Source organism: Barbus barbus (genome assembly GCF_936440315.1).
Source record: "Barbus barbus genome assembly, chromosome: 14".
NCBI classification, from domain to species: domain Eukaryota; kingdom Metazoa; phylum Chordata; class Actinopteri; order Cypriniformes; family Cyprinidae; genus Barbus; species Barbus barbus.
The window spans coordinates 8,639,411-8,665,552 of NC_136742.1; the positions used below are offsets into that span (position 1 = coordinate 8,639,411).

The 26,142-nt window shown below is 36.9% G+C and overlaps 2 protein-coding genes across 2 annotated transcripts; one reads left to right on the forward strand and one right to left on the reverse strand.

The window, feature by feature from the left end:
• Nucleotides 1-7,414: 7,414 nt before the first annotated feature.
• On the reverse strand, nucleotides 7,415-18,988 carry LOC306879886 (nidogen-2-like; the record flags this gene model as incomplete). Its single annotated transcript, XM_079433115.1, has 18 exons — nucleotides 7,415-7,523; nucleotides 7,613-7,736; nucleotides 7,813-7,970; nucleotides 8,855-9,026; nucleotides 9,218-9,347; nucleotides 9,428-9,597; nucleotides 10,607-10,831; nucleotides 11,934-12,170; nucleotides 12,480-12,602; nucleotides 13,573-13,701; nucleotides 13,865-14,011; nucleotides 14,112-14,336; nucleotides 16,106-16,306; nucleotides 16,397-16,642; nucleotides 17,275-17,669; nucleotides 17,894-18,120; nucleotides 18,268-18,543; nucleotides 18,794-18,988. 18 exons carry the CDS (start codon nucleotides 18,986-18,988, stop codon nucleotides 7,415-7,417), a joined length of 3,489 nt encoding a protein of 1,162 aa, XP_079289241.1.
• A 3,499-nt stretch (nucleotides 18,989-22,487) lies between these two features.
• On the forward strand, nucleotides 22,488-26,142 carry LOC306879767 (prostaglandin E2 receptor EP2 subtype-like). Its single transcript, XM_079432948.1, has 2 exons — nucleotides 22,488-23,445; nucleotides 24,282-26,142. The coding sequence occupies exons 1-2, from the start codon at nucleotides 22,648-22,650 to the stop codon at nucleotides 24,564-24,566; spliced, it is 1,083 nt and encodes a 360-aa protein (XP_079289074.1). The 5' UTR covers nucleotides 22,488-22,647; the 3' UTR covers nucleotides 24,567-26,142.

A 26,142-nucleotide genomic window follows, 5' to 3' on the forward strand; every position in this document is an offset into this window, starting at 1 on the left:
TCCATTGCAGGACTAACACACATACATCTCCAATGAGTCTCCAATTTACCTATGATGCATTGTCTTTGGAACCAGAACACCCAGAGAAAGAAGGGCAGTGCACAGACATTTTGTGGGGCAGTGGTGAAACTTCACGTGGGGTAGATATCGCTTGGCTGAAATCATGTTCAGTAATTTCGCCACCAGGCCACCCCCCTATATAATAGGGAGTTTTTAAAGGAAGTTTAAGCACAGGTTTCAGTAACCTTCAATAACATGGAAGAACAAAAAAATCCCACAATGCTTTTTGTACCTTGCCCAGGGAGCAAATAACCCTGTTAACCCTAACTTAAGGAAGATTCCCACAATGCTCTTTCATCCCTGTCCAGTCAGTTGCAGCCTTATTAAATATCACTGAACTGGTACGCACACACTTTTACACACATAATAAAATTCTTCAAGTGAGTCATCTGTTTTAAACCGTTTTTGTTTATTGAAATTACCACTAATTGCACTTTCATACTGTCTATCTTTCTCTCACACACTGTAAATGATCTTCCCTAGATAAGAGTGTAGCACAGTGCTCTACTGTACTGTAATCTCGAGTTTTACAGCAGAGAGGGTTTATGTAACTCATTTCATTCTCAGGGTTCGGCAGGACAAAGGATGAACAAATACATTTTCCTGGTAGAGGGTGCGGCCCACATCAATTAAGTCAGTGTTTATTTCTTGGCTCCTAACAGGGAATAACAGGGTTCAATTACATATAACCATTCAACCCTGTTATATATAACAGTGAATAACAGGGTTGAATGAACCCAACACTACAATATGTGAAAAATTTTGAAAATAAAATAATGATTATTTACTAGCCTTGCTTAAGAAAGGACCCTAATGATGTTACCTCTTTGTTGCCAAAATTGTAAGAAATAAAACTTTTTTTTAAAGGAAATTAGGTAACAGGGTTGCACACAATATACAGATATTTAGCACAGCTAAGTAGTATGTCATTAAAGTTAATATTCAAAATATTTTTATACTGCCACGGTGAACTGCATATGGAGAATATAATAGTGCATATCAACTAATAATTATATGTCAGAATTGGGATGTCGTTAATGGTTGGGTACACATTCAAGAGGGACAGGCCAAAATGAATAACATAAATGTAAAATCATCAATCACCATTCATTTGATGTGTTTTTAACTACTTTTCATGCTCGATTAATGTTATATTGATAGTGGTTTATATACCATATTTACAAGTTAAACAAAGAGATCTGTGTCTTTAAGAAAGTAATGGGACACCAATTTGACTTTATCTTTTGAATGCTCATGCTGACTCATAATCAGAAGTTTGTTCTTTGATGTAACATACAACCTTAACCACAGAAGTGGCCCCACCTATTTGTGTATGTGTAATGGGAAAGGAGGAGGGCTTTTTGTTTAGAGGAGATGAACTGTGCGAGGTGTGTGTACGTGATTGTCGATGTGTGGAGACTCCTAGAGGTTATACATTAGTCTCAAATGGGCCTCAGACAGGGGCTAGAACAATACGTGCTATTACACTGAACACAATTATAAACGCAACACTTTTGTTTTTGCCCCCATTTTTCATGAGCTGAACTCAAAGATCTAAGCCTTTTTCTATGTACACAAAAGGCCTATTTCTCGCAAATATTGTTCACAAATCTGTCTAAATCTGTGTTAGTGAGCACTTCTCCTTTGCCGGGATCCACCTCACAGGTGTGGCATATCAAGATGCTGATTAGATGGCATGATTATTGCACAGGTGTGCCTTAGGCTGGCCACAATAAAAGGCCACTCTAAAATGTGTAGTTTTATCACACAGTACAATGCCATAGATGTCGCAAGTTTTGAGGGAGCGTGTAATTGGCATGCTGACTGCAGGAATGTCCACCAGAGCTGTTGCCCGTGAATTGAATGTTTATTTCTCTACCATAAGCCGTCTCCAAAGGCATTTCAGAGAATTTGACAGTACATCCAACCGGCCTCACAACCGCAGACCACGTGTAACCACACCAGCCCAGGACCTCCACATCCAGCATCTTCACCTCCAAGATCATCTGAGACCAGCCACCTGGACAGCTGCTGCAACAATCGGTTTGCATAACCAAAGAATTTCTGCACAAACTGTCAGAAACAGTCTCAGGGAAGCTCACCTGCATGCTCGTTGTCCTCATCGGGGTCTCGACCTGACTGCAGTTCGTCGTTAGTTAGTGGGCAAATGCTCACATTCGATGGGGTCTGGCACTTTGGAGAGGTGTTCTCTTCACGGATGAATCCTGGTTTTCACTGTACAGGGTAGATGGCAGACAGCGTGTATGGCATCGTGTGAGTGAGCGGTTTGCTGATGTCAGCGTTGTGGATCGGCATGGGCAGGTGTATGTTATGGACAATGAACAAAGGTGCATTTTATAGATGGCATTTTGAATGCACAGAGATACCATGACGAGATCCTGAAGCCCATTGTTGTGCCATTCATCCACGACCATCACCTCATGTTGCAGCATGATAATGCACGGCCCCATATTGCAAGGATCTGTACACAATTCTTGGAAGCTGAAAACATCCCAGTTCTTGCATGGCCAGCATACTCACCGGACATGTCACCCATTGAGCATGTTTGGGATGCTCTGGATCGGCGTATATGACAGCGTGTTCCAGTTCCTGCCAATATCCAGCAACTTCGCACAGAAATTGAAGAGCAGTGGACAACCTGATCAACTTTATGCGAAGGAGATGTGTTGCACTGCGTGAGGAAAATGGTGGTCACACCAGATACTGACTGGTTTTCGGACCCCCCCAATACAGTAAAACTGCACATTTTAGAGTGGCCTTTTATTGTGGCCAGCCTAAGGCACACCTGTGCAATAATCATACTGTCTAATCAGCATGTTGATATGCCACACCTGTGAGGTGGATGGATTATCTCGGCAAAGGAGAAGTGCTCACTAACACAGATTTAGACAGATTTGTGAACAATATTTGAGAGAAATAGGCCTTTTGTGTACATAGAAAAAGTCTTTGAGTTCAGCTCATGAAAAATGGGGGCAAAAACAAAAAAGTTGCATTTATAATTTTGTTCGGTGTATATATAACAACTTCCATAGGAGTGCTTTGCACACAGAGCCCGTGGTACACATCAAGATGCCATTCAATTTCCTGTCTCTATTCTTCTTTCTCTCTCTCTCGCACATGAATTTGATCTGAAAAAGACTAGCTATGTTGTTATTTCTTATTACTTGGTATAAAGCGTACCGTTAAGACAAAGTTGGCATGACTTTCAAAGACCTTGTGGTATTATATTGTCTCCGTTTTGCGTCACTGAATGCTCGGACTATACAAATGTTTTGGGATGTTTATAATGGGTCTAGGACTTAAAATAGTACATGATAGAGGACTGTAATTGAAAAAGCAAGAGTTGAGGGGCCAAAATAATTGGATGAAAGAAAAACAAGACTACAGCACAAACGGTTCCTTGCACGCTACCTGCACAAGTCTAATTGGACTCCACAATGATGTCTATAGTCATGCCTAGTTTCCATTCTTAAATCTACGCTGGCATTTTTATGCATAGTCTACTTCAGACAACATACAACCTTCATGAATCTGAATATTTTCTTATGGTGTTTTGCGTGCAAAGAGACTGTTTAGCATTCGCACTGCTGTTGCTCGGTATCAAATTCACTATATGTTTAACCAACAGGCATCTGGACGCTTCACCTGGCTTTGATGCCATGGGAACGTGCCTTGCAGTATAAATGTGTTTTTTTGAGCAGTAAATGTTTGGTTTTATTAGCAAACTCCAAAGTTGGCGTTTCTGAATCAAGTTATAGTTTCATTTGTTCTACAAACCAAGGAAAACATGAACTAATGGGGTAGCAGCCATTATTACTGGGTGATATTTCCAATTACTTCATTCAAGCTTTCCACTTTTAAGAAATAATAATTACACCGCTTTTTTTTTTTTTTGCTCAAAAAAAGCAAGGAAAACTGCAGCCGATCATGCAAAACAAAGATTTTAAAGTCAACCTGAAATAATAATAAAAAAAATAATAATTGTAATGTAGAGAGAACTGTAAAGAGAACTTATAATGATCTCTAATGGTTATGTTTAGGTTCTATTTTTATAACCACAAAATAGGAAGGGCATGAAGGTTTTTTTTTTTTTTCTTTGTAATAACCTAAAGAGAACTTATACAGAACATTCTGTACATTTTCTGGGAACATTAGAGGAACGTTCTTCAAACTTTCAAGGAACAATCTATTTACATAAAGAAAACTTTCCAGGCTAACCAACAGTGAATAATTAAATATCTGTTTTGGGAACATTCTGCTAACCAAAAATTGTTAGCTGATAGCATTCAAAATACACAAGAAGCTACGCAAGTGCTAATCCCATTGGCTAGTGCTTACCTTTCACCATCTATGTTTGGTTTTCAGCAAATGAACAAACGGAGACACTGTTTTTAATATTCCTTAATAATCATATTGACGTGGGCAAGAATATTGTGTTCTTATTCTCAGAACTTGTTATATTTAGTTTCCTTTTTTTCACAGAAATGCTTAAAGGGATATTTCACCCAAAAATTTTAATTCTGTCTAAATTTACTCACCCTCATGTCATTCCAAACCCATAAAAAGATGTCATTATAAGCTTAAATTAAATCTGTTGTCATATAAAGTGATTATATCTCTTCATAATACCTGTGACTGCATTTTACAATGTCTTAAAGCTTTTCTATCTTCTAAGTTTTGGTTAACTGGACTTTTAATTGACTCTTTGAATGACAGGCATTCTGACCAATCATAATGCCGAATCTGACAAACAAATCAGTCTGGAGAGTAGATTAACTTTAGTGGACTTAAACTCGAAAAATGGTGTGTATTGATGTCTTTCTGCCGTTCTAAAATACCTTCTGATGTTCATTGATGTTTGAGTCAGTATTTAAGTAAGTGTCCACATTTGAAAGCTGAGACCTTGTCTCATACCAGAAGTAACCTGCTCTGTCTTGTCTGTTTCCTCTGGGGTGAAAAATACATCGCAGAGCAAAGAGAAACCTGACAACGCACCAACAGTCAAGACAGAGCAGGTCACTAATGGTATGAAGCAAAATCAAAATCTCTAGTTGTGCATTTTTTTAATTAATTCAAACAATAAATACTGTTTTGTGGCTCTTTAACAGATCGCTGTAGCACCTCAATTAAAGCGGCACATGAAGCAATAGTCTTTTCATATTTACTTTACTAAAGAACAAAATAAACATGAATGAACATCAGAACGTATTTTATTTCAAGACATTGATACACAACATTTTTCAAGTTTAAGTCCACTGAAGTTAATCTACGCTCCTGTCTGATATGTTTGTCAGACAAAATGGCAAATTCTGCATTATGATTGGTCAGTTCGCCTGTCAATCAAGCACTTTGCGAAGGGTCAATTGAGGGATAGAAACCTCTCAGCTTTCATTCTTAGTGTTTCACCAGAGTCTTGTATGGTTGGGACATAAGCGATGACAGAATTTTCAATTTTGTGTCGATTCACTTTAATTATCAATAATGCAAGCAACACAACAAGATTTAATTTTATAAGTTCTTTTTTAATATGAAAAAATATATATATTCATTCATACAAGGTTACAACAACATTTAAGTTCCAAAGTTCTAAACAAGTTCTTGACTGATGTTTCTTGAAACTCTTCAAGTTGTTATGCTTCCAAATGAAATCCCATAATGTATGTTGCTAAAAAGCTAGCAAATTCCTACGGCCCTTACAATAAACATTTAATCCAGAAGGAGTTAAGAGGATACCGTGTCAGATCAGAGAAATATGCACTCAATGGGCTCAAACAGCTCCCCCGGGTGCCTAATGGCTTCTATGACCAAGCCAAAGTTCGCACCCCACCTCTGGGTATATGGCTACTCTGTTGAGTAAACTTTACTGAACCCTCTGACCTGCTGTGGGGTCTGAGGCTGAAGGACAGAAGCCAGTGTTGGCTGCCCTCCACAGGCTGGGAGGTCTGGCCTGTGCAGTGGTGAAGTCTTGCCGTCTGTTGGCGGTTCTCGTGCCTTGTGGGTAACCCATCCTGTTTGTTTAGCAATATCAAACCGTGGGTTTACAGAAACCCCATGGCAATGCTCAAATATTATTCCACACCTTCCCATGGACGAGAGAATCAAGTGAAGCACGCCGGAGACGGCGGTTCGAATCCCGCTCGGAGCGGGTGGAGTAGGACCGCGACACTAGGCTCTATTCAAACCGAGCAGAACAACATAGAGTTGGAATCATGCGAAGACAAGGCCGAGGAGTTGTGGGAGCGATCTTGCGGAAGAGATTCCTTGGACTCTCTCTGCTCCTAAACCCTTGTATTTTTGGCCCTACTGAGGGTCAGACTAAATTAACCATTATTATCAACATTAGTTTTGACAGTGGGAATTTTCCATTGTGGTTGAGGGCCAAATTGCTCTTATCCTGTGCACTAAGCCTGACAGGCATCACATGAAAGCTATAAAAAAACAAACATTTAGGAAAATACAAATACTTAATTTGTTGTGTTATATAACTTTATTGTATGCATAAAACACATTTTTTAAATGGAAACATATATCTTATAAAGAAAAGCTAAACTCTTCATTTGGTTTGAAATTTTCATCTAAAGTGTTTCTAATTTACACACACAGGTCTGTTTCGAACCATTCACACTTTTGTAATAAACTCCAAAGGTTAGTTAGTGGCGCCACCTATTGGTAAAATACTGAATTTAATATATTTTAAGCTGTTTGGGTTGACATTAGTGTTATTACTGTTAACTAAAACTATTACATATTTAATAATTATTAAAAAATCTTTTTGTCAATTGAAATAAATCTGAAATAAAATATCATATACATAGATGAAAATTGTTGCACACAAATTACTAACTGGAAATAAATAAAAATTAAACCTTAAAAACAAAAAATTATAGATTTTAAAATAAATGTAAATAATTAATAATAATAAATAATTGTTTAAATTTATTTGAAAAAAACCCGAATAAAATGGCAAAAAAACACATGCCATAATTACAAAAAAATTTAACTATAATTAATAGACTAAAAAATGAAAATATACATACAAAAATCTTAAAATAAAAAAATAAAAGAAACGCCACCAACTACAACACTGGGTTGGATTTAATTAAGATGACAAATAATTTGGCAATCTCTCAGGTTTGGTTTGGTTTATTTTCATTTATTTATTTACTTTCTGACATTTCTGTTCCAGAACCAAAGATCCATATAGTCTACATAAGTGCGGAGTCCACAGGTCTCTATAACTCAATGGGAACTGACAGGAAAAGAAATGATAAGGCATTCTTTACTACTTTCTCAAAATTATACAAAAGGAATAGAGATAAAAACGTATGCTTACCTATAGGCATTGTGATGGAATAACTATAATCCCATATAAGCGTGACTGCTGGATAGGGAGATAAGCTGTGTTTTCCCCAGTGCTTTGATCTATCACCACTATCCCATCTCTGTAAGGACATTCCCATCAGGAACATGGAAACATTGAGACTGGCCGGATCGTGTTAAGTCAAATCCATGCGGTGTATCAGAGACTCACCTCTCCCAGTCGGTGTAGTAAAAGTGTCTGTCATAGATGGCCAGACTGAACGGGTAATTCAAAGCATCCTGGAACACATGTCTCTCAGTCCCATCAGGAGATATGCACTCCAGTTTCTTTGTGCCTGGTGATTTAGTAGAATTGTATCTTAAATTTGTACTGCAGGTATGTGAGATGCTGCATTTTGTGTAAACTTTTACCTGCATCTGCCCAGCACAAGTGATTTGTGTCAAAGTCCAGTGTCAAGGCATTGGGCAACATGAGACCCACTTGCACCAGTACTTTCCTCTTGTGTCCCGCCAGTGATGAGCTCTCTATTTTGGGAGCATCACGGTTCCAGTCGGTCCAATATAAGGTCCTGAAGGGCATGTGCAGTAGAAACACTTTCACAGAAAACAATTGCATCATATAAATAAATATACTGATGTTTATTGCAGGAATACATAATAAAGCTGTGAGTGTATATGATATATATACAGTGTGTGTGACTGTGTGTGTGTGTGTACTTGGTATTTATCACAAGGATAGTAATACCAGTAAATTTAGACCTTGTGGGGAAATTTTTTGGTTCCCATGAAGGAACAAGCTTATAAATCATACACAATGTATTGAAAATCTGAAATAGCTGCGAGTTTTCTGTAAGGGGTAGGTTTAGGTGTAGGGCGATAGAAAATACAGTTTGTACAGTATAAAAATCATTACGCCGGAGAGTCCCCGTAAAAAATGGAAGCCAGTGTGTGTGTGTGTACTTGGTATTTATCACAAGGATAGTAATACCAGTAAATTTAGACCTTGTGGGGAAATTTTTTGGTTCCCATGAAGGAACAAGCTTATAAATCATACACAATGTATTGAAAATCTGAAATAGCTGCGAGTTTTCTGTAAGGGGTAGGTTTAGGTGTAGGGCGATAGAAAATACAGTTTGTACAGTATAAAAATCATTACGCCGGAGAGTCCCCGTAAAAAATGGAAGCCAGTGTGTGTGTGTGTGTGTGTGTGTGTGCTTCCACAGAATTTTTTTTTTTAAGAGGCTTCTTTCAAAAACTTACTGACCCCAAAAATGGAAATGTAGTGATTATAATCTATATACCTATATTTAACTTTTGTAACAACAAAACTAGTTTCTGCTTCCAACCTATATTTATTTGTTTTATGTTGGCTTGAGATAATTCATGTATGCATAATGGTAAATCTAATAATGCACAGACAGCAAAAGAAGGATTTTGAAAATATCTCACTGACCCACTCTTAGCGTCCACCACGATGGCTCTGGGATTCACCAAATCTGAATCGGTCAACACTTTTCTGTTCCTGCCGTCTAGATCGGATGTCTCGATCCTGTCTTTCCCACTGTCTACCCAGAACAACTTCCTGTGCACAGTGTCTACCGCAATTCCCTCCGGCTGGGCCAAGCCTGGAATTTCACATTGCATAATTAGGGAATATGGAGAGAATATTTTGGTGATGCAACCATCATAATTCCCCATAATTAAAATGGGACAGACAGAATAGATAGATAGATAGATAGATAGATAGATAGATAGATAGATAGATAGATAGATAGATAGATAGATAGATAGATAGATAGATAGATAGATAGATAACCTTGGCTGATAATAGCCTCTGGCTCAGACCCAAATTCTAAGAGTGCTCTGTTAATGGTATGTCGTCCAAAATCTGCCCAATACAACATGTTCTCCTGACAGTCATAGTCGATTCCAATCACAATGGAGTCCTGCAATGATGATCAAGCATTATTATTTTTGCTTAATCAGACAACAGGTTTTAGATTTGATTTGATTTATGAGGGTCTACCTTTAAGGCCAGTAAAACAGTGGACTTTTCTTGAACTGGGTCTGTTTCATCGAGAGGAATGACTCCAATCTGTGAGGCTTGTGTGTAAACGATAGCAGGCCCTGAAGGGGAGGAGCTTATGACAGGATACATCAGTGCATTGTTCAGTGGCGCTGCATCACCTGAGATACCTGACAGGTAAAAAGAACAGACATTACGACATGCGTTCACGAGAGAGTGGCTCCAGTAAACAAAACTTTGTTCTCGTGAGACTAGCATATTATCACCGGAGTTCATGCTATGCCTACGTCCTATGTCATCTGCTCCGGGTGTATGTTCACGGTGTGTGTGTGTGTGTTCACTGCTGTGTGTGTGCACGTTGGATGGGTTAAATGCAGAGCACGAATTCCGAGTATGGGTCACCATACTTGGCAGTATGTCACTTCACTTCACTTCACTTCACTTCACTTATCTGCTGGAATACCACTCTAGTGAATGTTCATATGACAGCTAGCGGAAGCTAACTTAGTTTACAGTTTAAAAGTTTTAAATATGGATATTTTTCTTACAAGAACACATTGATTCACTTCAGAAGCCCTTTATTAACCACTTTTTTTTAGGATGGATTGGCGCGGTTTACTGGACTTCTATTGGAATATTGAACATCACCCATTCACTGCTATTATAAAGCTTGGAAGAGCTAACTCCGATTGTATTCGTCTGAAACAAGAAAGTCATATATGCCCAGGATCACTTGAGGGTGAGTAAATTATGGGGTTATTTTCATTTTTGGGTGAACTATCCCTTTATAAACTGAAAAAGCTGTTTTATTTTAGTTATCTCAGGTCACCCCTTCTTAGGGGCCGCCATTTTGAAATCAATTAATGCTGTTCAGTTTGTCTGTGTATTCTGTCAGACATACAAATCTGACATTTTTATTGTTGAAAACAATCATAGAAGACAAATATCCTTGCAAATTAGCTGTAACTTGAAACTGCATCCACACCACTAGGTGTCAGTGTGAAGTCAAAGAACATTTTTGTATCAAGCTGTGAATCATAAACAAAAAAAAAATGCTTTGTGTGCTTTGATAACACAGTTTAGTTTTAATGTCCAGTAACTTTGTGATTCTGCAGATGTATCATGTCTTTTCAGGCTTTTCAGTGTAAAATGTGCATCCAAAATAACTTCATTACTCACAGGGGGGCTTTACATCATCGTAAGACCGTGTTCCAATGATTTCTACGCCTTGGTGGTCCACACACCAGCAGAAACTGCTGTTGCCGTAACATTGCACAGGCAGGAAATTCCCTTGAGCGTCACACAGGGGCATGTAGTCCTGAGAGGACGGCTGACCATTATAGTGAGTCATGAGTGAAAGCCTCCAGCGCTCACACACAGTCTCCACACGGGGAAGAAGGGCCGCTGATTAAGACACACAGCACACAGTCACAATGTTTCTTGTGGAAAACACTGCCATTTTTCATAACATTTTTCCAATCTCTGACCATCGACCACATCCATATATCTTGCCTCAATGAATGACTGCGTGAGCGTTAATTACAGTTAGGCTGTCTCATGAGGGATAATTATGTCATATATAGTTGGAAATGAACACCACTCCCACAACACACACAGTATAACAGTAGGAACAGGAAGTATGTCCCTGTGTTTTAAATGCCTCAGATTTGGCAGCATATTGCTGATCTTTTGTATTTTACAGCAACCTAAATGGCAAAGGACCAAGATATTTCAGGAGATTAAAACTTATAAAAACTAAAAGAATAAATATGAAATATAAAAATGGTAGACAGAAAAAATGACCCTCATGTTATTTTGAGAGTTATGTTAGGTATAATAATAATAATGAAAAATAATGTTTTAGCAAAAGTTGGTGTTCAGACATTTTTGAAGGTCAAAGTAAAAACACAAGATTAATACATAATATTGTTAAAAGTTTGGGGTTAGTAAATTCTTTCTTTTTTAAAGAAATTAATAGTTTATTATTATATAAGAAATATTCTTGAGCGTGCAATGAGCATATTAGAATGATTTATGAAAGATCACGTGACTATTTTTTAAATTCGATTTTAATTTGATATTTTCTGATTTTGTGTTAATTTTAGTTAAAGTTTTAGTAATTTTGTTGTGTGTTTTGCCTTTTTATGTATTTTTGTTGTACTGTATGTCTATATATTTTTTATTTCATTTTATACATCAAGTTAGATGAAAATGACTAAAAACTAGCTTAAAGAAAAAGTTTTATTTATTTTCTTCAAGTAATGGATTTTTTCTTCTTTTTTTTTAAGTTAACTTTAATAAACCTGGTTAAGACTACAGGAAGCTTTGCCATCACAAATTCCTTTTTAAAATATAAAATAATATTTCCCCAAATTGCTTCTGTGATTGTATTTTTGATCGAATAAATGCATCCTTGACAAGCATAAGAGGCTCCTTTCTAAAAAGAAGTGTATATCTGACCAAATCAAAAGCAATAGCTGCAGAATGTGAGGGCATAAATCCATACATGGTTGATCACAGTTGGCATGCGCAGTGCCAGGCAATGTCCTGGTGCCCACTCTCTCCTGCCCTCTACTGTCCACACACCAGCAGTGTCCAGAGGTGCCCAGGCACTGCAGGGGTTTGTACTGCCCTTTCTCATCACACTGAGGAATGAAGGCCTCCAGGCCGGGGTAGATGCTTAGACTCTCTTGCAGACGTTCTCTGTGCTGCTGGCACACAGTTAAGGGGGGTTTGGGCTTCTCTAGCAGAGAGAAAACCCCCAAAAAACAAGGAACATTTAAATACGTTATATTTTCAATATCCACAAAATGGCATGGTGTGATTAAACCAAGTCCTGGAACAAAGGATGTTGTTCCGGGAACATGTTCTGCTTGTTTCAAGTACGTTATAAATGATTAAGCAACTTATTTGCGTTTGATTGATTTATAATACACAGCTGAACATAATATTTGACTTGATTGTTGGACAGTGTTATAAGCAAAGAGAACAGTCTGTTACTGAGCTGACAGGGCGAAAGCGTTAGTGTTGCTTGATAAATGTTGTGGTTTACGTGGTGGTTGGCAGAGGAAGCCGTCGCCCTTGTATTCAGGCCAGCACTGGCAGTGGAAGGAGCCCTGGGTGTTGAAGCAGGAAGCAAACGGATGACAGAGCTGAAGAAAACACTCATCGATATCTGTAAAAGAAGAGAATGATGGGCCTCCTGTGAAATACAACTCTTGAATGTGTACCACATGTGAGGTTACATAAATTACACTTGTGATTGAAGAGCGTTAGTGGTCCTCATGAAAGTGTTTAATAAATGATCATGATTCATGATTGACCGTAAATTGTGCATAAAATAATTCTTGCAGAAATTTATGTACATATGTCTTTTTACAAATGATCTACACAGAAATCGTTGTGCAGTATGTGAGTATATTAAAATGTAATGTGCAACAGTAAGGTCATTGAATTTGATCGGTTGAACAGTGTTCTAAAAGTGCTGATATACATTCCAGCAGCTCTTGAGATTGCCAGTCTGTATATTAGCGGAAGGATTTTTCATTGGCCCTTTCTGCAGAAAACATCATTACACCAGTGGGTGGCGATCTTCTTATGATTGAGTCATTGAATCATTTACTCGATTTGTTCAAAAAACACAGATTCATTCAGAAATGCTGTTTTGCTTGGAGATGCCCAACGGTCACCCAGTATTTATGTCTTATTTATTTAACGGTTCTGTATAAACAATAGTGATGGGAGCTTTGCAAAACTCTGAATCAACTGAACTGGTTGCTTTGCGAAATGATTCACGAAACACTGTGGTGTAAATGCAACAACAGAACAAATAAGTAAACTTTTTACAATACAAACTAAATGTTTTCATGAAAGTATACTCTAAACAGACTTCTTTTATGCCTGATTAAGTTTGAAATGATGTCACACCAGTTTATTCTTTGATTTCGTTTGAATTTTAATCAGGACCTCACAAGCACTGGTGGTCTGACTATTACGACTATGATTAACTGCTAACAAAAAAAAAAAAGGCTCCCATGGCCTAAAAAAAGGACTGATTTGAATTATATATTACCTATTTTATATTAGGAATCATCTACTCACAACACCCAAATTCTCATTCACATTACAGTATACTGAACACTTACCCACACACACATGCAAATCGAGATCAAACTCATAGCCAGATTGACAGTTGCAGTGATGGCCACCCGCCATGTTCACACACTCGGAGTGAGGACTGCAGGAACTGAGCCCCTCAGCGCACTCATCTACATCTGGACCACAGATTCAAAACCCAAGAGAACCATTCGGTACTTTAAGGCAGTAATTCAATAAAGGCATGAGAAGATGACTAAGGGAACTCTCAAAGGAGCAGTCATAGCAAGCATTTGGCTTGATGTCAAAATATGACATAGTTAAACACTAAAATACTTGTACCATAGCAGTTGTGTCCATCTCCCTGGAAGCCCATGGCACACTGACAATGGTAATGAGTGCCGTCTCCTGGCAGGCAGAGAGCCATGGGGTCACAATGGTGCTTCCCAGTTGAACAGGGGTTCAACTCTACAAGCCCAGGTAGCTCACCTGATAACAAAGAATTTCCTCAACAAGATCCAAAATTTTATCAAACAGAACTAATAATTACCCATATTGTAGAATGGTTTGGTTATCAGTATGTTCTTACCTGCTACAGGTCCCACTTTGTTGGTTATGGCATATCTAAGGGTGCTTCCTTCTGTGAACATGACCATCAGATGCTCCACATTCACCTGCTCAAAGTCCGGTACGGTCCATGGGCTGTGCTCACAGCTACGGAAACTCACGTTCTGTTGTAGCATGTAGGAGAATGTCTCAGATCCACCATTTTCTGACACCACCATGTACTCTCGCAGTGAAGATGATGTCACAACTGAGCCAGACACAAACTACATTACCCATAATGCCCAAAGAACACATTTTAAGGCATTAACTTTGGACTCGAGTGGCTTCTTGGCTTTCAAAACATGCAATACTATTATCGATAAAAGACACGAATGTTCAGTATAGAGTTACATTTATTATGACTTATTATTGGAATAAATAGTTTTTCAGCTAATCAGAATGTCTCATATAGCTTTGCAAATTTGATTGGCTGAGAGTGTTGATGTTTAGTCCAAAAACACTGGGATATTTCTCAATCACAATATAAGGAAATACTTTGGTGAACCATAATAATGATTTAAAACGTCATAATTATGACACAAACATTCAAAAGGATGACATACTGAGTGATAATTATGAGATGAAATCTGAAATAATGATAAAAGTACATCATTTACTTTTTATGCCATGATTTCTACATAAGAAATCATAATTATGACAATACATCTACTTTTTATTTGACATGATGACATGAGTGATAATTATGACTATTTATCTCATAATTTTGACTTTTCCCCCTCATAAATAAAACTTAGTATCTCATATTTTCGACTTTCTCAAGACTTAGTATCTCATCATTTCAGTTTTATCTCATAACTAGTATCTCATAATTTCAGCTTGATCTCATAACTAGTATCTCATAATTTCAACTTTATCTTATGACTTAGTATCTCATAATTTTGACTTACTGTATCATAATTTTGATTTATAACTTAGACTGTTTGACTTAGTATCTCATCATTTCAGTTTTATCTCATAACTAGTATCTCATAATTTCAGCTTGATCTCATAACTAGTATCTCATAATTTCAACTTTATCTTATGACTTAGTATCTCATAATTTTGACTTACTGTATCATAATTTTGATTTATAACTTAGACTGTTTGACTTAGTATCTCATCATTTCAGTTTTATCTCATAACTAGTATCTCATAATTTCAGCTTGATCTCATAACTAGTATCTCATAATTTCAACTTTATCTTATGACTTAGTATCTCATAATTTTGACTTACTGTATCATAATTTTGATTTATAACTTAGACTGTTTGACTTAGTATCTCATCATTTCAGTTTTATCTCATAACTAGTATCTCATAATTTCAGCTTGATCTCATAACTAGTATCTCATAATTTCAGCTTTATCTTATGACTTAGTATCTCATAATTTTGACTTACTGTATCATAATTTTGATTTATAACTTATACTGTTTGACTTAGTATCTCATCATTTCAGTTTTATCTCATAACTAGTATCTCATAATTTCAGCTTGATCTCATAACTAGTATCTCATAATTTCAACTTTATCTTATGACTTAGTATCTCATAATTTTGACTTACTGTATCATAATTTTGATTTATAACTTAGACTGTTTGACTTAGTATCTCATAATTTCAGCTTTATCTTATGACTTAGTATCTCATAATTTCATCTTTATCTCATGACACAGTATCTCATAAGTTTTGGCATAATTTTAAATTTCATCCTGTGACATAGTATCTCATAACTTCATTTTTTTTTGTTGTTGTTTTTTATTAACCCCATTTCTCTCTGTTATCACGTTCCATACAGAATGTGATAACACGTTTGTTACAGTTCTACTTCCTTTGGAACTATTTTCTTTGGTGGAGCATAAATAGAAAAAGTGACTGTTGATATGATGTGTCTAAAATTTTAGTTACTCAGTAATGAACAATGTGAAATTAAGTGAAAACTAACCCTAGTCATTACCCTCCAAGATTATTTACAAGAATTACCTGACTGGTTGTATTGATGGGTCTCTTTAAATGGCAGAATATGGACTTTAGCACCATCGGGAATGCTAGGTAAATCTCCATTGATCCTAATGTCAAAATTCAAGTGGTTGAATGAATCCATTCCTTGAGCCTCTTGAATAATGGTAACACGCTGACCTTGTAGGCTGAAGACCAGCTCTGTCTGATGAGAAAACTCAGCACCTGGAGAAAATATGTTTTCCTTCATTAGACTTCTTCATGATCTGTGTGACATAAAATAATGAAGCTTCATATAAGGAAAAATAGTCACACCAGTTATGCTGAAGCCATTCAGATGGTTCTGGAGCTCAAGAGCAAACAGCCAGCCAAATGTAGAGACCAGCGGGCTCACAGCCATCAGAGCCCAGCCTACCTGAGCTGGGACAGGACTGACGGAGATGTATACGCGACCCTCTCCCACCACAGCAAAGCCATGGATGTCCACATTGTTTAGCTGAACTGTAGTGTCTCCAACAGAAACAAGGCCACTCAGCTTTCCACTTAAAGGCTGAGAAATACCTGCAAAATCAGATTTATCCTTCACATTTTTATTAAAAACTAATGTTAAAGGGATAGTTCACCAAAAAAAAAATTATTCTGTCATTAATTACTCACCCTCATGTCGTTCCAAACCAATAAGACCTTCGTTCATCAAATGAAGATCTTTTTGATGAAATTCGAGAGCTTTCTGACCCTGCTTAGACAGCAACACAACGGACACGTTCAAGGCCCAGAAAGGTAGTATGGGCATCATTAAAATAGTCCATGTGACATCAGTGGTTTAACTGTAATGTTATGAGATTACGAGAATACTTTTTATGCGCTAAAAAAACAAAAATAACAACTTTATTCAACAATTTCTTCTCTTCCGTGTCAATCTTCGTTTTTAACAAGGTCCTTACTACCTTTCTGGGCCTTGAATGTGTCAGTTGCGTTGCTGTCTATCTACGATCAGAAAGCCCTCAGATTTCATCAAAACTATCTTAATTTGTGTTCCGAAGATGAACAAATGTCTTTCAGGTTTGGAATGACATGAGGGTGAATAATTAATGACAGAATTTTTATTTTTGTGTGAACTATCCCTTTAAGGTATCATAGTCATAATAAATGACATGACAAGAAAACACTATAAACTAAAAAAAAAACCTCACCCATGGGTAAACATTGTCTGCCGTTGCCATAGTAACCAGAACGGCAATGACAGCAAGGACCAGTTGGATGATCTGTGCAGTAACCGTCCTGAGAACAGAATTTCAGGTGCAGGCCACACATTTTGGTCACATTATTTGAAGTAGCTTCTTGGTTTGGTTTCAGTGGCTGTTGAACAAGTGAAGCTGGGATGTCCATTTGGGCCTTGGGAGTATATTTATCTGCAGGCATGTTTGACTTTACTGTAATGTAGGAATCTTCATCTGTAGTGCTGCGCAAGCTACCAAAATCCACAGAATCAGACTTGGGGACGGAAGCAGGAACTACCTTCTGGAATGGGAACCGGCTGGATCCGATGTGGAAAATCCACAGTCCATTTACCCCAGTGTTCCCAGCCCTGAGAGTTGCGCAAGTAACACTATCATGTTTTATATCACTATATACAATTTTATACAAATAACTGTACATAAATAATAGATCTATAATACTGCATTTAATAATTAATGTTAACAAACTGAAACTTATATTGGCATACTGTGTGATTTCAAGATGCAGAAAGCTACTTGAAAAGGATACTACTGAAATGGATAAAAGAAAAGAAAAAAAGTTTATTGCACTTACTTACAGAGGTCCTTGCTGGTCTCATTATACCCAAACAGACTGTAGAAGAGCTCTTCTGTAGCAGATGTATCACCTCTATTAAAACCAGCCTGAGATTTAGCTTGTCTTTTTGACATGTTTGTATGATTGTAACTGATATTTAACATCTTCTGCTCATCCTCTGGATATAGGAACAAGGCATATGTATCTGATTTATTGCCAGCCAACACAACCTGGAAACTGGTTACCTACATGGTAAACACAGCAAAGCTAATATTGATAATAATAACTTTACAAATCAAAATATTACTTTATCTGAAACATTTATAGTGTGGATAAAATGCAGGATGAAGGAATAATTTTTTTTTTACACAATATGTAAATGAGAGCTGGAGCCCTTCCTCTTCACAGGCAACATTATCCCATGTGGCGATGACTGTGTGGCTGGACTTAAATGCAGAAGCAGTAAAACCTTGCTGCACCATTTCAGAAGCTCGGATTAATACATCTAACGATTCCTCTGCACGGTAAAACACAGATGCTTTCCCCCGTCCTGAACTAATATCTGTCATGAAAGGTGCGATGGCAGAGAAGCTGAGAGGAAACATGTTTCTTAAATACTGACTCTCTTCAGGTGGAGGTTGAAGGGACAAGAACCCATTTGTGGAAACCTGAGGAATTAAATTTTAAACTTCAGACTTCACATGCTCAGTAAATATGGTTGCATTCGTAATTGTATTGATTTTATTTTAGTTATTTATTTGTATAGGTACAATAAGAAAATCAGCACAAAACTAAAAAAAATAAAATAATGCATTTTAACATAGAGATTCCTGCACATGCTACAACATACTAATAATGAAATAATGAAGAAATATTTGATAAATTCCAATTTTAAATGTAATGAAAACAATTGCTTACATAGAGAAAGTTGAACTGGACGTCGTAGAACTGTAATAGCTTTTTTGTCTTCAGGGCTTCAGACACTTCATCATCACCATCCTGAAGAACTGAATCCCCTTCAGATAATCCAAAAGGGAAAAATGTGTCCTTTTGAATCGCATTCATAAAACATACATTTGTAAAAAGCAAAGCAAGCACCCAGCAGTTCTTCATTTCGAGAGGGAGCAGCTTCGATCTGGAGCGCTCAAATATAATTGTTCCTGCAGAATTTCATGAGATGTGACGATGTGGTCACTTAAAATGAAAGGATGCCTTAACCACAATCCACATAGTTACCAAAATGTCTCTGGGAGGGTTTTGGGAGGCGAGTGCAAAGCATCCAATGCACATATGTTCATCAAATTTGAATAGAAAATCATTTGTACAAACAAACAAATGCTTCAACAAATCTGCATTTTAAATATTCATGTAGTTACTTATAGTCGGTATAGGATGTCTGTTGGGGGACTCTCTTCTATACTCTAATGACTACTAGATGGCATGTAGTTGTAAAGCTACTTATAGTTAATAAAATGTCTAAAGTGGGCTATCAATATAAAGTGTTACCTTAAAAGAGAAAGTTCATGGATTTCTTTTTTCTGAAAGAATTCAAATTTTTGGGTGAACTCCTTTGAGTACTTACAAGAAGTGTGGATCACTTCCTTACCAGTTGCTCCAGTGTTCCTATCCCTGTTCTCCACCGCTCCAGTTCTCCGCCATCTCCACACTCCACAGTTACCTCCGGATCCCCTGGAAAAGGAAAAAGGACATTCACACTCAGATAAGCCCCTAGAGACATTCCCATTGCCTCAGCTGTTTGGACTCTCATTCTGATGGCACCCATTCACTGCAAAGGATTCATTGGTGAGCAAATTATGTACTGTAATGCTAAATTTCTCCAAATTTGTTCTGATGAAAAATCAAACTCATCTAAATCTTGGATCCCCCGAGGGTGAGTAAATTTTTGGATGAACTACTCTTTTAAGGATTCTTTCATTCTTGCTTTAGCATGCTGTACCAGTGAGACTTCACTCTCTGTGTTGCATTTTCATATTTTAAATAACTGCCTTTTATATCCTCCACCTATTAATATCCTCTATTGCGCTATCAAAATGGCTTTCAAAGCAACAAGACCAGTACAACATAAAATTGGCTTTACCAACAGTCGGAGTTTGGGATGTAACTATCTGACCAATGGCAGACTAAGAACAGTCATTAGTTTGACAATTAAAACAAATATATATATATAGTGAATAAAATTTTCGTTGTAAATTGTATTATATCATGTACAATGACGATAAAGCATCTTATATGTCTTATAAATCTACTGGTTTCTGTAAAGCTACGTTGAACATGCGCTGTTATGTCTATGAGCTCTTTAGTCTTCAGATTTAGATCTGTGATACTGCATCCTCATGATTGAGAAGTAAGCATAGGGTTGGGCTCACGATGACGACTGAATGAATAGTGATTAGCGTAATTGATTTACCCCAAGAGAGGCTAATATTTAATTTTTCCCTAAATGACTGCATGAATAGCTTTTCTATTAGCATTATTGTAACTCTGATGCTCTCCCTAATGGAAATAGTGGGTACATCACCAAATTTCTTACAGCTCCATTAAAGGGACAGTCAACCCAAAAATGAAAATTCTGTCATCATTTTCTCACTATACTGTTTCTGGTTTGACTTCTATTGTATGGACGAAAATACAATGGAAGTCAACCACATGTTAAGTCAACCATACAAAACTCAAACTGTTTGGTTAGCAACATTGGTAACACTTTTTTTAAGGACCAATTCTTACTATGAACTAGTTGCTTATTAGCTTGAATATTACTAACGTTTTGGCTGTTTATTAGTACTTATAAAGCACATATTAACTCCTTATTCTGCATGACCATATTTTAGAGACTTTAATCCCCATACCTACACTTAACAGCTACGCTCTTAACTATTAATAAGCAGCAAATTAGTTTATTGAGGCAAAGGTCGTAATTAATAGTTACACGTAGTTAATAGTGAGAATTGGACCCCAAACTCTAAATGTTCTAAATACATACAGGTTTTAAACTACATGAGAGGGACTAAAAGATTACCAAATTTAATAGTATCCCTTTAAATGCACAGAGTTTTAAAACAGTTTTAGTTTCATTTAATTAATAAAAAATTACACAGTCCCAGAAGTTCACTAGACAATTTTCTTTATTTCTAATACATAAATGATACAGTCACTGAAAATCTTTTCTGTAGGTGCATGGGTTACTGCTCATGAATTGTCTGTATATGTAGAGTCCATCACTGGTATCAGTTTTTCTACCAGTATTCTGGATTTTCTGCAGGAAACTGCTTGCCTTGACTGTGGTATGTAAGGTGCAAACAACAGGTCGCTGTTAAGTCTCTTAGCTGTCTGGAAGAGATGGTTGAGTGTGTCTATTGAAATGACAAGGTCTTGGCAATGGGTGGTACTCGGCTAGGATGAACAGCTTCTCTGTTTTCAATAAATGTAAACGATTCAGACAGAAATGTTTGCTAGACATGCCATGAAACCTGTTTGTCAAAGGGCAGAATTAGAGATTTAATGAAGTATCATTTGCATGACCATGATAGAGAAAGCCATTAGATTTTATATATTTGTGATTTGATGTAAAGAGAAATTAAAAGATGCCCTAGTACTGATCCCTGTGGTACTCCAATTGATGTGAAGATAAAGTGGATTATTTCCATTATGATACCATGATGATAAACGAACAAATGGGCCAATATATAAATGAGCACACTCGGCAACACTTAATCTTATGGTGTCCTTGTTACACGTTGCGTGTACTTACTATTATAATAACAATTAATTATGCATAATTACATGCAGCTAACCCTAAATCAAATCCTCATCATTACACTAACCATACAGTAAGTACATGTAATATTACTCAATACTTAAATGTATAATTGCACTGTAACAAGGACTCCTTAAAATAAAGTGTAATTACTAAAAGAAACATAAACTAAAAGAAACACTCTTTTAGTTTATGATCTCAAATTGGAAAATTATGTGATATGACTAGTTCCCATTTCTAATAAAAGTCTTGTATTTTAAATATATTTATTTGAATTATTATTAGTTATAATATGACGTTTATACCATATTTACAGGATGGCTATTATAGCTAATATTTTACCTTTTATTTTGACATTTTTTTTTTTTTTTTTGTAATTATGCTTGGTCCAACAAATCCCTATATCAGCCTTGGTCTCTCCTAAAGCTCTTCTGGTGTCTTGAATATTCTCCACAGGGAGGCGTCATGACTTCATGCAGATGATAAATCAAGCTTTTATACCAATTATATAAAGTCTATATAACTTAAAAATAGCATGTAATGTAATTTTCTTTTAAGTACTATTCATAAATATAATTTATAAAACAAAATGTTATTTAATAACCTATATAATGCATTTTTGTATTAGATATTTATGAATATTACAATTCTAAATAATTTAGCAATTTATTTTTAAGCAACATGAAAAAAATAAAAAAATAAAATAAACAGATCCAAATCATGTTTTAAATAATTCGATGGAATTTTAAGTCTACTTTTTTTTCTTTCTTTTTTTAAGTCTACTTAAAGTGGTGACTCATTAGTTGCTGACATCAGAGCGTGCTCTACTGAAACTCCACCTCGCTTTCTGCTTACGGTCGTCTGGAAGTTTATGGGCTGTGCGTAAAAGTGCGACTTCACTATAAGTATGGATCTTAATTCTTCTCTGCTGTGATATTTGGTTTTCTTTCAATTCAAATTTACCCCAAACTGGATAATACAGAATAATTTGTTTTTTATGGCGCTAAGCCTGAAAAACGTCACTTATTGCCGCGAGCAGCCCGCGGTCTCTGGTGGATCTCCTACAACATCTGCGATTATGTTTTCCGCCGGCGTCCTTGGGAACGTGGTCGCCCTAATTCTCTTGGAAATACGGCGGAGGAAGCAACCCGCATCTTTGTTCCAAGTCCTAGTCACATCTTTGGTCTTCACAGATTTGCTGGGAACCTTCTCCGTCAGTCCTCTGGTTTTAGCCTCGTACTTGAGGAATGAATCTTTGATTGGGATGAGTGAAAACCGATTGGTTTGCGGACACTTTGGATACGCCATGACTTTTTTCAGCATGGTCACCCTAGCCATTCTTCTCTCCATGGCAGTGGAGCGCTGGCTCTCCATCGGACATCCTTACTGTTACGAGAAGCGCATGAGTAAACGCTGCGGGTACATCACCATCGCGCTCATATACCTGCTGTGCGCTCTTTTCAGCGTCTCACCTTTCCTCGGTTTTGGGGAGTATGTTCAGTACTGTCCCGGAACGTGGTGCTTCTTTGACATGCACCCGTCTGAGAGCAAGCACAAAGTGTTCAATATCATCTACGCGTCTTGTTTGCTCGCCATGATAGTGTGTACGGTTTTGTGCAACGTGTCCGTGATCTATCACCTTTCACTCATGTATCGAAGACGCAAAGCGCACCGGAGCTCTGTCCGACGGCAGCGAGGACACAAGAGGCACCGGTCCATCGCGAAGGAGGTTGAGCATCTTCTGCTGCTCGGGTGCATGACAATAGCATTCGTCGTCTGCTCTCTTCCTCTTGTGGTAAGACTTGTCAAAACCCTTTCAGACTTTACTTACACATGAGTTGACTAGAAGTTGTTCCTGTACGTTCAAATACATTACAGTGTTCATATTACAGATAGAGTATTCATTTAGTGTTTTTTAAGTTGAAGTTTATTTGTTTATGAGCATGAATACTGTAAATGTGCCAGAATTAGCAGAAAGGTTATTTTTCATCTGTAGACCATAGACAGAATTAAAAAAGACACCCTTAAAAGCAAACAAATCATCTTATATTAATACAACAACAAAAGGGTTTTTGTTATTTGGCCAGTATTTTGTTATAGTTTAATTAACTAGTAGGTTATCCTATAAAGACCAGCTTTTTTTCCTAAGTACACTATTCACTTATTTTATCTATAAATTATTCACAAGTCATTATACACTAAAGCATTTTACTTTGCTACCAGTTACAATTACGATAGTTACATGTAGTCTACAAGTAAGTTTAATTAATTAATTAATCTCTCTATTCGAATTCTAATCTAAAAATGCCCATTTTAGACTTGCTCTCTATTCGTTTAGTAACTGTTTGTTTTCTTACACTACAGCCTCTCTATTCTTTTTGTATTCTATCTTTTTATTTATTACTATAGGCTAATTAAAAAAAAAAAAACTGTAAAAGAAAAAAGTTGAGCCAACTTAAAATGTTAAGGCAACCAGCTTCAGCAGATTTTTGAGTTTTCTCAACTTGTTGTTTTAAGTTTATACAACAAAAAGTTGAGAATCTCCTACAAAAATAAATTGAAAGAACTCAAAAATCTGCTGAAGCTGTTTATGCACAACATACAGTTCACACTGTGCTCTTGTCTCCACAGATTCAAGTGTACCTCAACACTTGCTGCAGCCGAGATCGTCACAATGATCTCATTCCCCTTCTTTTACTATCGGTCAACCCCATCATAGACCCCTGGGTCTTCATCATCCTCAGTCCCCCAGTACCTCGTCTGCTTTGGGAAAAGATGTGCAAGACTGCAAAGCTCAAACCCACACAGGACCGTAGCATCCATCCAGTTCTGTATCAGTCAAAGCAACCTGGAGATTCAGAAGGAGGCAGTCTGATGAAAGTCTGCACAGGAATTCCTGGAACTGCTGGCTCCTGATCTCTAAAACCACTTTTGGTTTGTGGGAAAGATTGTGGAGGGATTGCTCACTCGTATAATGAAAAGAACAGAGACTGAAGATCCATCACTGGATAACTGAACAGATGGATCTAAGACCTGAAGATGAAAAAGATGGGTGTTGCTGCACCTATAATATAATGCAGAATATAAAAGAGTATAGCAAAGTAAACTTATTTATTGCCTTTATTTATGGAGAGTAAAACCTTTTTGTATACCAGAAGGAAAATAAGTTTATTTATCAGCAGGATATCTTATGGTAAATATAAATAAACATCTACAGGCTGAAATGAAGAGCTGTACTTCCTGTTTCAACTGCTGGGGGATGCGGTTGTCTTTCGTTGTGTGACTTTTCGCTTCATCAGTTTTGTTTTCTACGTTCCGTTGCAAATATATGCAGGACTGAGTCATGTCATAGCAAGCCAGGTCATTGTGAAAGAGCCAAACAGCTTGACTAAACTGTGAAACAGTCCCATGACTGAAGACAGACATTTGGACGGAAGGTGAAGCAGGAAATAAACGTTTGTCCTTAAAGGAATTGTTTTGGATCAGTCTGTTTAACAATCTCCTGATATTGCTTGATATGTACACAGTGAATGAATTGATGGTGGTTTTAAAATTATGTTACAGTCAGGAAATCTCAGTATTGATAAAATCATATTTTGCATATTACGCAACACATACTTTGTTTTCTTGGTGTTACTAGAGTTACATTTACATTTATGCATTTGGCAAATGCTTTCATTCAAAGAACCAACAACATTTGTAATAACATGACCCCTAATCTGATTATTTTACAGCTCAGAGTTGAGTCTAGCAGATTTGAGAGACAGTTTTTATATTAGGTTTTAATGTGTCATCAGACATGACCTTTCATGGTATAACTTGACCGAATGTCAATTTAATGGCAGTGATTGATTCTTTCCAACAGTTGACTTCCTCTTGTGGTTTTGGTTTTACAGTTTCACGTGCAGAACTTGGTATTCAGCTCAAGAACGATGGCAGGTTTTTCTATGGAAAGGCACTTTCTAGTTTATGAGAATTAATTCCATTACAGTGACAGAATCAAACTTGCACATCTGAAATTTTACAGCCACTGTTATGCATTGTAGATTAAATAATAACCTTGGAAAAGCAGAGGTTGCTTAAACGTGTTGCTTCCCACAATACACACCAGCTTGCGTATAAAACACATGTTTTTCATTGTAGGAAATTTCCTGATCTGCATCTAACCTTTTCCTTAACGGCCTACATGTTATTTTTTTGTTTCATTTTTAATTGCACAGCAAACAGTGACTCTCAGACTAGTGAAAAAGTAATGGATGTCCTGTTGTTCACCTTTACAAGCAGATAGTCTGAGAGGGTCCATGTGTTCATTTAACATGTTCCTTTAATTAGACTTTTGGAGTAGGGAAGAGAGCGATCCTTATAAGGAAAGACTACAGGGAAACATTTAGCTGTCAATCTGGCCTTAATGCAGTCCATTGTGTGCTCGCTGTAATGTAGCCTGCACAGGCCCAAGAGATGTTATTTCTTTGATAAAGTCAAAGTATGCTAG

What these genes read in the sequence shown, in the direction of transcription:
- LOC306879767 (XM_079432948.1), top strand. Translation starts at nt 22,648, where the DNA reads ATGGCGCTAAGCCTGAAAAACGTCACTTATTGCCGCGAGCAGCCCGCG. An exon ending in TCTGCTCTCTTCCTCTTGTG is followed by an intron (nt 23,446 to 24,281) that starts GTAAGACTTGTC and finishes TTGTCTCCACAG; the next exon opens with ATTCAAGTGTACCTCAACAC.